The 12339-nt window shown below is 31.7% G+C and overlaps 2 protein-coding genes across 3 annotated transcripts; one reads left to right on the top strand and one right to left on the bottom strand.

Moving 5' to 3' along the window:
- Positions 1–258: 258 nt before the first annotated feature.
- On the top strand, positions 259–4453 carry Ing5 (inhibitor of growth protein 5). Of its 2 annotated transcripts, XM_018457065.1 has the most exons (4): positions 259–442; positions 3098–3547; positions 3674–3852; positions 4013–4452. In XM_018457065.1, the coding sequence occupies exons 1-4, from the start codon at positions 406–408 to the stop codon at positions 4112–4114; spliced, it is 768 nt and encodes a 255-aa protein (XP_018312567.1). In that variant the 5' UTR covers positions 259–405; the 3' UTR covers positions 4115–4452. The 2 variants fall into 2 exon arrangements, with proteins under 2 accessions (XP_018312567.1, XP_018312558.1); XM_018457056.1 differs by having other exon boundaries at positions 3098–3852; positions 4013–4453.
- Positions 4454–5050: 597 nt separating this feature from the next.
- beta3GalTII (beta-1,3-galactosyltransferase 6) lies at positions 5051–9633 on the bottom strand. Its single transcript, XM_018457724.1, has 4 exons — positions 9570–9633; positions 8942–9506; positions 6847–7151; positions 5051–5710 (listed from the first exon to the last, which is right to left on the bottom strand). The coding sequence occupies exons 2-4, from the start codon at positions 9353–9355 to the stop codon at positions 5422–5424; spliced, it is 1008 nt and encodes a 335-aa protein (XP_018313226.1). The 5' UTR covers positions 9356–9506; positions 9570–9633; the 3' UTR covers positions 5051–5421.
- Positions 9634–12339: the final 2706 nt, after the last annotated feature.

Below are 12339 nucleotides of genomic sequence, written 5' to 3'. Positions count from 1 at the left end.
TCCGTTAGAACTAAAAATATAGACCAAATAGGTACAAGAGCTCACTGAGCGCTCAGTGAGCGATTGTAGTACTGAATGCACCCATTATCGCCTTGCTGGTTGGTCGCTGCTCCGCTGCTTGACGCTTGCTGCGTCAGTGTGAATTAGGCATTAAACAAGGACAGATGATGAATCCGAGGCATTGGAGGCATCCGAGCGACGTTTCCGAACGCAGCCGATGTATGGTTGGCAGCTATGATGGTAGTCAATCATGGCTACTGTCGTGTTTTATCTGTGTTCGTTATCGAGGATCGTTGTCAGTTGAACGAATATTTATTTTGCCGTTATTTCTCGTTGATCATTTCGTGAAAAAGTTAATTATTTATACAATACCTTTTGTTTACATGAAGATACGACGCTATCGCCATGACGACCGCGTTGTATTTAGAGCATTATCTCGACAGTGAGTATTGGCATTGTATGTACGTACACATACATACATTGTACGTGCTAGTTTATTTCTTCAAATTCGTATATTCCCTTTTTCTTCTATTCTTCGAAAGAAGAATGAAGGTATAGTAAGAAAATGTGGAAGATAATCGAGCGTTCTAATTTTTTTTATTTACTTGGTCCGATTTTCCTCGTGTCTAAATTTTTCTATATCTTCTAAAATTTTTGTTTGTTTGCATTGCGAGAAATTACATTTATTTCTCAATGGAATTGAAATTATAAAAATCTTTTTGTTAGTGTTTGAATTGAAGGATTTGACATTGCTTTGTTAGATACCTAACCTAACTTTTTCAAAAATAAAAGTTGGAAAAGAAAAAGAATAATTTCTAATATCTTGTTCAAACTTTTTTGAGAGGTATAGTGTTTATTAAGTTTATATGTAAGTCTCTAATTTATATGCAATTACAGTTATTTTAGTATTGAATTTAATTTTTGAATTTAAAATTAGACTATGCATTTAAAATCAGACTCTACTTCTTGTTAATTTTTGTTTTAGTAGTTTTCCTTGTAATTGAAGTAGTTTACACTCGCTGTACTTGAAATATATATACATATATATACATATATGTACATATATATATACATATATATACATATATATATGAAATATTTGATAAAAGCAAAATATAAAGTTTTATTGTGGTTCAGTGCAGTCAAAGAATAGTTCCTTTAAATGTACAAGCATATAACAAACATGCAAAATAGTCCTGTTTGTATTGGCTGTGTGTGTATATTTAGCAGAGAAAACTAATTAGTTAATACTTAGAGAACTTTCCAACAAACAACATTGTGCGACACAGCGATCACTCATCCTTGTTTAACATTGGTGAACAAGGATGTAACGATTCATCGTGCCATACCGTATCATTCTGTATCTTTTGTTGGAAAGCTTCCTTAGCGATTTTTTAATATGATTGATTCCTATACTTAGATCCAGCAAAGAACTTAGAGGCAAGAACCAATCATATTAAAAAATTACTAAGTGCTAACTGATTAGTTTTTTCTGCTGAAGCACAGCCATTGTTTAAAATCGATGTACAGGAAATCAAAAGTAGTTATCGTAAAAACGATAACTAGGTAGGGAAATTAATTTGAATATTGCATTATTATCTGAGAATTTTTTTACTATTGGTAAAATTTTATTCTGTAGTTTAATATAAATGGTCACTAATATAAAAAAAGGTTTTTTGAAATTAAATAAAGAGATCATTTTTATAAAAAATAGGCCTGTTCTTTTTAGCTGAACTTTTGCACCAGTTCATCTTCTTTCTTTTCTTTCCAGGAAGAAAGAAGAGGAAAAAGATGAACTGGTGCAAAAATTCAGCTAAAAGGAACAGGCCTAATATAAGTACTATTAAAAATTAATATTTTCAAAAATAAGTAATCATTATTGTTTTACTTCAAAATTTTCAGTTTGAATTATAAAAGTAAACTATTGAAGTTTATATTTAAAAATATATCTTATTTAACCATTGTTAGCAATTCTTATATTATTAAGAAGTGCCAAAAAACAATTAAATGTCCTAAGGTCATTTGAATCGCTATTGTGGTTACTCTTGAGGCCAAAAAGATCATCTCTCTGCACACTTTCAATGATAATTTGTAATATGTATTAATAGCGTGATTAAAGGACTATGCCCAGTTTGGGCCCCGGCTGAACAGCATTGAGATCTAGCTAGGATTGTAGAGCATCAAAAAAGGATTAAAAAGTTCCATATGCACAACTTTGTAAAATGAGTCCCTTGAGTGCTACAGCTGTTCAAAGTTCGCTATTACGACCATGTATTATGTATCAAGTAGGACTAGTTTTATTCGATTTCTCGAATCATCTAGTATTTGGAATATGTTCAATCTTGACGAAGATAACTAAAACCTTTTTTGGACCCCAAATGAATAATTATAAGTGATATATATTAATCGATGAAAAGGGGAGAGAGACACTCAAAGTATGAAACAAAAGGTTTTAATTGTCTAATTGAAATGTGGCCAATATATGTATGTTCTAGGAGCACTCAGGAAACCTCTCCTATAAAGTTAGGCTTATGGAATTTTTGATTCTCTTCTGATACCTTAAAATTTTAGGCATGTCTCAAAGTTGTTCATCCAGAGCCCAAATTCTCCTATAAAACTGAGCATAATCCTTTTTCAACTTATAAACAATCATAATGGTGATTCAAATGACTTCAGGAAGTTTAGTTGCTTTTTTGATAATATAATTGCCATGTTCCATTAAACATTGCTAACAGTTAAATAAAATATATTTTTAAATACTTTAAACATTTTTACTTTTATAATATAGTCCAAATTATAATATTGTAGAAAATAGAAGTGGAACAGTATTGACTATTTACTTGTGAAAATATTGATTTTTAATGCCACTGATGTTCGTTCTCTCTCTCTCTCTCTCTCTACAAAAATGATTTTATTTAATTTTATTTAATTTTAAAACAACTTGTTTTTTATATTATCGACTATTATATTAAGCTACATAAATGCTTCTATTGACTAAAAGAGTCTCAGATAATAATACAACATTCAAATTAATTCCTTATAGTTATAGATTTGGAGATGACCACATACATTTGATTCTCACTTATGTGCGTTGCAGGTCTCGAGCATTTGCCAATCGAATTACAGAGGAATTTTACACTAATGCGTGACTTAGATGCTAGAGCGCAGGGTCTTATGAAAGATATTGATAAACTGGCAGATGATTACTTGAGGAATATGAAGAAGGAATTGCCGGAAAAGAAAAAAGAACAACTCGCTCATATACAAAGTCTCTTTAACAAGGCTAAGGAATACGGAGATGACAAAGTCCAACTAGCTATTCAAACTTACGAATTAGTCGATAAGCACATCAGACGACTGGATTCAGATCTGGCAAGATTTGAGGCAGAGATACAGGACAAAACATTAAACAGCAATAGAGCACAGGAGGAGAGCAATGCTAGCAAAAAGGGTAGGAAGAAGCTCAAGGAGAAGGAGAAGAGGAAGAAGGGTACGGTAGTTAGCAGTGAGGATGAAGCCAAGAATGCGAGAAAGAAACAGAAGAAAGGTATGTTAATCAAGTTATATAATTGTAACTTGCTACAATTTTATAAATACAACTTGCTACAATTTTATAAATTTTTAAATGTTAATCTATTATGTTTTATTATAAATGTATATATATTCATATCAGGTGGCTCAGTAGCTTCAGCATCGTCCACTGGCGTTGTGGGAAGTGGCGCCCAGGTAGATGCAACAGCACTTGGCCATCCAGCTGATGTTCTTGACATGCCTGTCGATCCTAACGAACCGACTTACTGTCTTTGTCATCAAGTATCATATGGAGAAATGATTGGTTGTGATAATCCAGATGTAAGTTTTGTTTAAATTTTTTTACTGCAATATCTATTAGAAATTAAACGAACGAAACTTTGTTACTTATTTTTTTAAATGAATTTTTTTCAATTTTTATTTTAATTTAATTTAATCGTTATCACAGGATCAAGATAATTAATTCTTTTTTTCATTTTAGTGCCCTATAGAATGGTTCCACTTTGCCTGCGTGGGTTTAACAACAAAACCTAAAGGAAAATGGTATTGTCCCAAATGTACGCAAGATCGCAAAAAGAAATAAACCTTGGAAAAATGAATCTGTTGATCATCACCTATTTGAAGAAGAGATTAGTGCAAAACTCTGTTTCATATTGAAAGTAAATCGACTTTTGTATAAAAGGACGATAGAAAATTTATGAGAGAAGTAGAGAGAGGGGAGAAGGGAGAGAGAGAGAGAGAAAGAGAGAGAGAGTGTGTAGAACTGCATTTCCATTTGCATCTAATACTAATAACGAAGCAATTCTTTTATTTTTACGTGACGCATATAATAATAAATATGTGACACGCAAACACATATTCGCTTATCGTTATAATAATGTCTGTAAATAATGTCTCCAGAAATGATTGTTGTAATAAATTAAATTTCCTTTTATCATTATAGAATTACATTGCGGATTTTTTCTATATTAAAAGGAATCTATTGAAGCGACTATAATTCGTATACATAGTGAGTTTGAGATCTCATTTTTAAATGTATCAAATGGATGATACATAAATAAAATTTTATTATTGATTCAAATATCGTAAGTGAATTTTTATTATTAATTTTAGATGTAATGGAAGCACAGTTCGGATGTAAACCCATCACAGACGGAGAACGTTTTGAGAATCGGCCATCATCTCGCTATCGCTTCACAACACATTCTCTTTATATTATATGTTAAAATAGTAACTTATTGATAATGCAAATCGCGTTTTACATTTTCGCCTTTTTTCACGGCCGTTTCTTGAATATATCTGTGATTTCACTCGCTAAGACTATTATTATCGACTTACAGTTTTAATTAGTATATTAAATTAACGTTATTGTTTTTATACGTTAAGAATGTACAACGCTTTATATACATGAAGTAAACTCCTGTTGATGATGAAAAGTGTATTATAAACGAAGTATGGCAATATGATTAAAAAAAATATATTTAGTTCATCGAGAAACTTATTTTGTCTATGTCTACCTTTTCATCGCTAAATATTTACAAAATATATATTTACAAACGTTTTCAATTAATTATTTAATAGCGCTGTCGTACAATTATGCTCGAGTAATGAATAAAATTCAGATTTGAAGTTGCTTTAATTCTTTCGATGAAATGTCACGAATTCGCTATAAACTTTCGCAACTTTCTTCAATAATACTGTTTGAATTGCTTATTCTTAGAAACGGCTACATTTTTATAGCATTTGATATCAATGTATCCTAATAAGTCAGAACATAAATAGAAAGCTTACAAATAGAAGCCGTTACAAATGTATGAGATAAACATGTTTTCTGAGCAAGTATTAAAAAACGCGACTAGAACTAGAAGTGGCAGAAATCTCCCTGCCGCATTAAGGGATACCGGATTGTCTGTTGCAGCACTGACTAGGTGGTACGGTCCAATTGTACTGATAACTCATGCGATTCCTAAATTCTTTAGGACACAGTGCGCCTAAGGAGGCCTGGTAATAGTCGTGCATACTCAGCATATTCTGGACCGTAAGTTTGTGCGTAATTATGTACTGATTGGAACAACCGCGCGACCTGTATTCCGTATCGAAGCGTACATCGTGCTTCCTCTCGATGTTCGCCAGCGGTGCAAGCCAGAGGCCGATGGAGACATCTTCGGAATTGTGGAGTCTAGGATTGTGCAGGTGCATGAATTTAAAAGAAAAATAGCACAGAAAGAATTGATTAAGACTAGGCTAGATTGTAAAGTTTGTGAAAAATTTTGTTATAATTCTTTATATAAAATATTCTTCAGAATAATTTTAATAAAAAAAATTTAGAAAATATATATTTCTCAGATTTTTTTATACGAATTGATATATTTTTCATGAATTGTGAAATATTGTTTAAAATTTTTCACTTTATAATTTCTGAAGACAATTTCGTTTGTAAACCGTAAGTTTGTGCGTAATTATGTACTGATTGGAACAACCGCGCGACCTGTATTCTATATCGAAGCATACGTGCTTCCTCTTGATGTTCGCCAGCTTTAAAAAAATTTAAAATATTTTTGCAGAAATTTTCGTAAATTTGAAATAAGACCAATTCTTAAAAATAAGAGAATTTTTTTTCCAGGGAGCATACAAAATTATTGTTCTTCATTATATGCAGAATCTTATATGCAAAGTGTACAATGTTCCGTTTAGACATATAATAAAAGAAAAATTCATAACATACAAAGTTCTAAGACAGAAGGTGGGCGCCAGTGTAAAGAATAACTCTGAAATCTATTTTTGAGCCTTTTGTATCTGGAAGAATACGTATCGTAAATACGTATCATATAATAAATTCAGAATTTATGATAATTTTTTTTTATTTAAATGTCTAATTGTAAGCGGAACACTGCAGCACTGGTGAAAAAAATTTTCATAATCTCACACACACACACACACACATAATATTTTTAAGAATATGTAGGTTTAGTAAATTAAGTTATGAAAATTTCTGAAAAAATATCTTAAATTTTAACAGTTCATAAGTTTTCTTCAAAAATTATAAAATGAGAAATTTTCAAAGTCTTGGAATATTTCACAGATATGAAGGATTTAGAAAAGAGTTCACATATATTTTAGAAAAATCTATAAACTTTCCTAGCATTTTTAAAAGGTTTCAGTTCATATAAAAATTCTAAGAACTTTTCTAAAGAAAAAGTTGTAAAAAATTATATAGAAATTCTGAAAAATTATATGAAGAAATCTAAGAAAACTGTACATCAAAGTATACGTTAAATATAGAATATTTTATACATGATTCGCAGCTGTACTCACTTAAAGATGTCTGCGTTCTTAGCGATGAACTCGACGAGATTGTAAGACAGAACGTATCCGCCACCTACGGCGTAAGGAAGATAATAATCACACAGGATCCAATCGGTTTCCTTCCAGGGACCGCTCCTCTTCACTTGTGCCCGTCCGTTGAAGAAGCCCCAATAGAGTTCTCGCTTGGTGCCCTTGCTCTGCCACTTGTCGAGCTCCTTCAGGATCTTATATACCAGCACATACGAGTCGTCGTCGCATTTCAGCAGATAGTCAAAGTCGTAATGCTCGTGGACGGCTTTCAGAGTGTGGAGAACCTTATAATAATAATAATAACATTATTGAGAATGATTGGCAATTAGAAATTAATAAATATATATTGTACAAAGAAGTAGTGATTATAATTAAATAAGAGAGAATTCCTATATTCATTCAAAGCGGGTCTTGTTAGTGCTTAAATATTTCTGTGTGAATTTAAATACATATCTGATTACAGCTACAACGTGCGTATTGAAATCTTATTTAATTAAATTTATTCTTATTCGTCCTTAAATTCGTATGATATTGTTTATCACGCGTCTCCTTGAAACATGATGCTCGTTTACTAGTTATTGGTTATTGCGATAAATATTACTGAATCTCGGTGGTCGAACTCGTTGGTATTACGTTTTTTTCCATCCTGGAAAGTCGGGAGTTTCAGATTCAAACCCTGGCTATGATAATATTTTTCGTAATAAAATTATTTGCTGATATTAGATTCTCATTAATCTAATTTAATTATTAATATTCTTGAGATGCTTATTTATATCAAAAATTATTAAATTGCTTGTGTCAACAGTAGAGTAGTAATTGATATTACTACTCTAGTTCTGCTCATGATTGCATTACAAGATCGAAAAAGATTTTGGCACGTAGATTTCAGAATTAAATATGTACCTATATAAATTCGCACAGAAATATTTAAGCGCTAAGATCCGCTTTGATCTAATATAGGAATTCTCTTATTTAATTAGATTTGTTCTCATCGATCCTTACATTTATATCATAAATAGTGACGGATTAAGCATTTAGTCACCCCCAGGTGGCTTCATTAATTTATAAATTTAATAAAAGGGAAAATGGATAAAAAAAAATTATTTATACCCCCGCATTAGCTGGTAAAAACATTCAATAATCCTTAATAAGTAATATAAATATAATACATTTTTAACTGTATATTATATAACATATAAAACATATAAAATATCGTTTTTGATAAAATATGCTCAGTGTAACTCGTGCAAAAACGTTAGATCAACAAATTAAAAATAAAAATTTATCTCAACTGTGTGAAAGTTTCCTGTCTTGAAAAATTTGCCGCCCCCTCAAATTTGCTTTGTTTGCCTATGCGTTAATTCGCCACTGATGATAAATAATGATTATATGTTACAAATAAAGAATACGCAATAGATGAGACTGCGGCTGATGTGATGCCTTACCTGATTATTACGTAATAATACATATATCGTTAACATTATAATTATAATATGTTTTTGACTATGTTGAATAAAATTCAATAGAATACAAAATCAGAGCTGTTATAGCCTAGCTGGTTGATGTTAGCTGATTGATAATTTATTAATATGATATAATCATGAAATGGATTCAAACGTTCTAAAATTTCAACCATAAATATGGTCCTTTTCAATGAATAAATTAATGAATAACTAAATTCGCATGTCAATGGCATAATCTTACACTAAGAGATCTTCTATCCATTATATTGTCAATCTAGGTGGTCTTCGTGATGTGTTTTCTTTGATTTATTAGCGTCCTATCTCATGGTGTCAAGTTATAAAATTTGTAGACTTAAATGGACAGACAAATCATAGTTTCCAAATCTGTGATTCCAATGTTAACAGAAATTTCGTTGATCTTAAAAGTAATAATGTAATTTATCATTAATCATTAATATATAATAATAAAATGTAAACACAATATATCATAGCTTTAATACAAAGTTTGATTATTAGACATGATTGTAGAATTACAGCAAACAAAACCCTACTATGATAAGATATATAACTGACAATATATATTAATAAAATATCACACGGCAAACTGTTACCTTCTTTGTCAGCGTGCCGTAAGAGTCCTGCAGCCTGGGCAACAGTAGCAGATCATCGAACTTCTGTTTCTCTGATTGCAGAGTATTCCTCTGCTCGGGTAGGATGTCCTGAGTGCCGACGACGAAGAAGTGCTTCACTGTGGCGTCGTGTTCGGCCAGCCAAGTCTTCCTGATGGTGTTACGGCGCTCCAGGTTGTCTGGGCTGCTCAGGATCAGGGCAATCAGCCGATACTTGAGTTTACTCCCCCGAGTCTGTTGGTCCGGTTGACATTCCCGTTCTGGCAGATAGTAGCGCACGCACAGGAAGACAAAGACTGCCGCGAACAGGAACGCGAGGACGTTTGCCCGGGCGAGGAACCTCCGCCGCATCATCGACTGGAGTTTGGCCATGAGATCGATTCGCAAATGTGTCATGAGTCAGTTCGGGAAGCGCCGTGGGAAGAAATCAGCTGGGAGCACGTCTATCAAATTTCTCCTTGCAAATTCGCACGACCAGACAACTCTTCTCACTCGAAGATCATACGGCTAGTAACAATTTGCCGCTTTCTGATTCTTTCCTTTCAACCTTCCGCAAGTAAATTGAATAAACGTCGTTGAATAAATACAAAACTGTGTTAAAAATTATTACCTATTAATCTGGTTAGTTTCGTCAGAAATTTTCAAAAATTTTTTTAACGTCCGCACTTGATAAATCTTCTGATGCGCTGCAATTCCCCTGTGACAGACTCCTTACAAATTCGCACGGCCAGTGCTGTAACTGGAACACCTTCGATCTCGGAATAGCGATATAAATTACGCGTAGATGTAATTCAAAAATATAAAATAAATATATCAAAAGAAGACCGAGTCTGCCGACTTTAGAGTTCAGTTACGCTTCTCGCGCTTCGTCTCCGTTTGCATTATAACCTTCAGCTCTCGATAATATTTCGTTGTAAATCCGTGAGAAATGTGACTATACGAACTATCGGCTGTCTCCTTTGACAATGACGAGATAAAACCATAAAACTACAATTAAACTGCTACAAACGTCAATGATCAGCTGTATTCTGCGGATCAGCTGATCGGCGCAACTCCGAGCAGGCAGGTTGGATTAGGGTTAGGTTAAGTTAGAATAGGATATTGACATATGACACGTGCGACATGCGACAGCAAGCGCCAAATGCTCAAGATAGATAAGCGATTATATTTTATATATTTGGAAAATATAGCGTATTTAAAATATGAAATAAATCAAGATAATCAAGTCTCGAGATTGTGAACTCTTAAATTCCCCTAATTACATTTACTAATTATAACGTCCCAAATTATTAACTCTTAATACACACCTCTGGGTCATTCGTGTCCTGCATATTTCTTTTCTTTGAAATATTAAGAGCACCTGGTCAAATATTGGTCTCCTTTCTATTCCTAAAAAAAAGTTTGGTGTCTATAAAGAATAAGTTTTGTGCATTACCGCGGGTTCAATTGGTGCGTATCCTTTAACTGGCATAACTCCGAAGTTCACCTCTGGATCACAATTAATGACCTAACGTGTGTACAGAATATATTTTTTATAACTAAAAAATTTTCATTTTTTTTCTTTATTTTCAACTAATTCTCGTTTGTGTTGCGAGAATATTTCGCGAATTATTAAAAAAAGGATTTAACCTTAGAACATATTAGCCCTTAATAAACACGATTTTTGGCACCATTGTGCTAGCTAAACGTTATCAGTATATTATATATTATGTTGTTCAGGTTACTCAATAACTAAACTTTTTGGATAGCCGACGCTTGAACTATTTTTTTGTAGTTTGGAATATCAATTTTAAGATATTAAACTATATTTTTCCTCTAAACAATTTTGTTTCAGAGTTTTACATTTTTATATGAAACGGTGCATTTTTCTCATTTTGTTAACTATATTTAGTTATAACAATTTATCTACAATTTGTTATGAATATATAACTGTACAAATACTTTCTAAAGATGTCAAATTATATGTAAAAATCGTTTAACAATTTATATATACTTGTAAAAGTGAAAATTAATCCAGGACACGAACGACCGAATATGTGTATTAAGAGTTCCAAAAACTAAGGTGTGTATTAAGGGTTAATTATAGCACACAGAGTCCGAAAAGAATTCCTTTTTTTATTCCCGACTTACGAAATGAATTCCTGTTTCTCATTTCTGTTCAAAATGTTCCTGAGAGTTAATTGTGAGCTCTTTTTCAGATTCAAAAGACACTCTTTTTTAAATCTTTCTATTTCTTAATTTTGTATAAGAATAAATCATATTTCGGTTTTTAATTCGTAAATTAAATGTTACTTTTATTAAAAGTAACGTACAAATTTGCATAATAAATATATTTAAGATGAATTCTTTGCGAGTTATTAATACTCAAAAAATAAATATTAATTTTTCATGTGTGAATTTCGAAATATTTTAAGATTTTTTGTTCTATAATTTCTGAAAAAATACCTTAACTTTTTTCAGATTTGATAAGATTTTATCAGAAATCATATAGAATAAAAAATTTTAGAAATTTCAGCATACCTCAGAATTCGTATACAGTATGTTCCTCGAATCGGTCACCACTTTATGTATGTTTCGATTCTTTTTTATGTATTTCGACGACTGTTTCTACGGTTGTGTTCGAAAATTTATAGTTTACGTCACGTGCACTACAGATTTTCAACACTGGCAGTAACTTTTGGAACACAATCTACATATGTATGTTTCCTACAGTTATATTTGCAAGTAACAGATTTTATATACGATCTATAAAATCTATGGTAATAATTGAATTATTTTAAGATCGAATAATTAATCTAATAATCTGATACATACTGCTGTATCGATTTGGGTTAAAAAATGAACAATTTTGACATTTTTTTTTATCCAATTAATTCTTCACTAAAAACAACAAACTTTTGTTAGAAACATTTCGTCAACCCAACAGGAGTAGCTAATGCCTAAATTCTAAGCAGAATCATAAGGCTCGTAACATACTCCTGTAAGACTTGTAAGAATTTTTAAGTGCTTATACCTTTATACAATATTTTTGCAGACAGCTTCTTACTAGCCATAAAATTTACCAGAAATCGTAGATATTTACGAATAATCGTACGTCTTATGATACATAAAATTAGAATACGCATAAAATTAGAATACTAGTCACAAGTTCTTACAAATTTTACGAGAACACGTTTTTACGAGTTAGAATTGACCCACATATGATTATTGCGATCGATTCGAGGAACATGTACCTTATATACGGAGAATTGTTTTAGAAAAAACGTAGACATTCTCGATACTTCTAAAGTACTCCAATTTGTACAAAGTATTAAAAAAATTTTTTTAAAGTTATAAAATTTATGTTACATATATTCTGAAAATTTTGAAATTTACATTAA

Source organism: Mycetomoellerius zeteki, unplaced genomic scaffold (assembly GCF_001594055.1).
Source record: "Mycetomoellerius zeteki isolate Tzet28-1 unplaced genomic scaffold, Tzet1.0 scaffold114, whole genome shotgun sequence".
NCBI classification, from domain to species: domain Eukaryota; kingdom Metazoa; phylum Arthropoda; class Insecta; order Hymenoptera; family Formicidae; genus Mycetomoellerius; species Mycetomoellerius zeteki.
Note: the sequence above shows the minus strand (reverse complement) of the source record. Positions and strands in the feature narration are given on the sequence as shown.

Coding starts and splice junctions, on each gene's coding strand:
- Ing5 (XM_018457056.1), top strand. CDS start 406: ATGACGACCGCGTTGTATTTAGAGCATTATCTCGACA. Junction 443..3,097: donor TTTAGAGCATTATCTCGACA/GTGAGTATTGGC, acceptor TGTGCGTTGCAG/GTCTCGAGCATTTGCCAATC. Junction 3,853..4,012: donor TTGGTTGTGATAATCCAGAT/GTAAGTTTTGTT, acceptor TTTTCATTTTAG/TGCCCTATAGAATGGTTCCA.
- beta3GalTII (XM_018457724.1), bottom strand. CDS start 9,355: ATGACACATTTGCGAATCGATCTCATGGCCAAACTCCAGTCGATGATG. Junction 7,152..8,941: donor ACGGCACGCTGACAAAGAAG/GTAACAGTTTGC, acceptor TATTATTATAAG/GTTCTCCACACTCTGAAAGC. Junction 5,711..6,846: donor AAGAACGCAGACATCTTTAA/GTGAGTACAGCT, acceptor GCACAATCCTAG/ACTCCACAATTCCGAAGATG.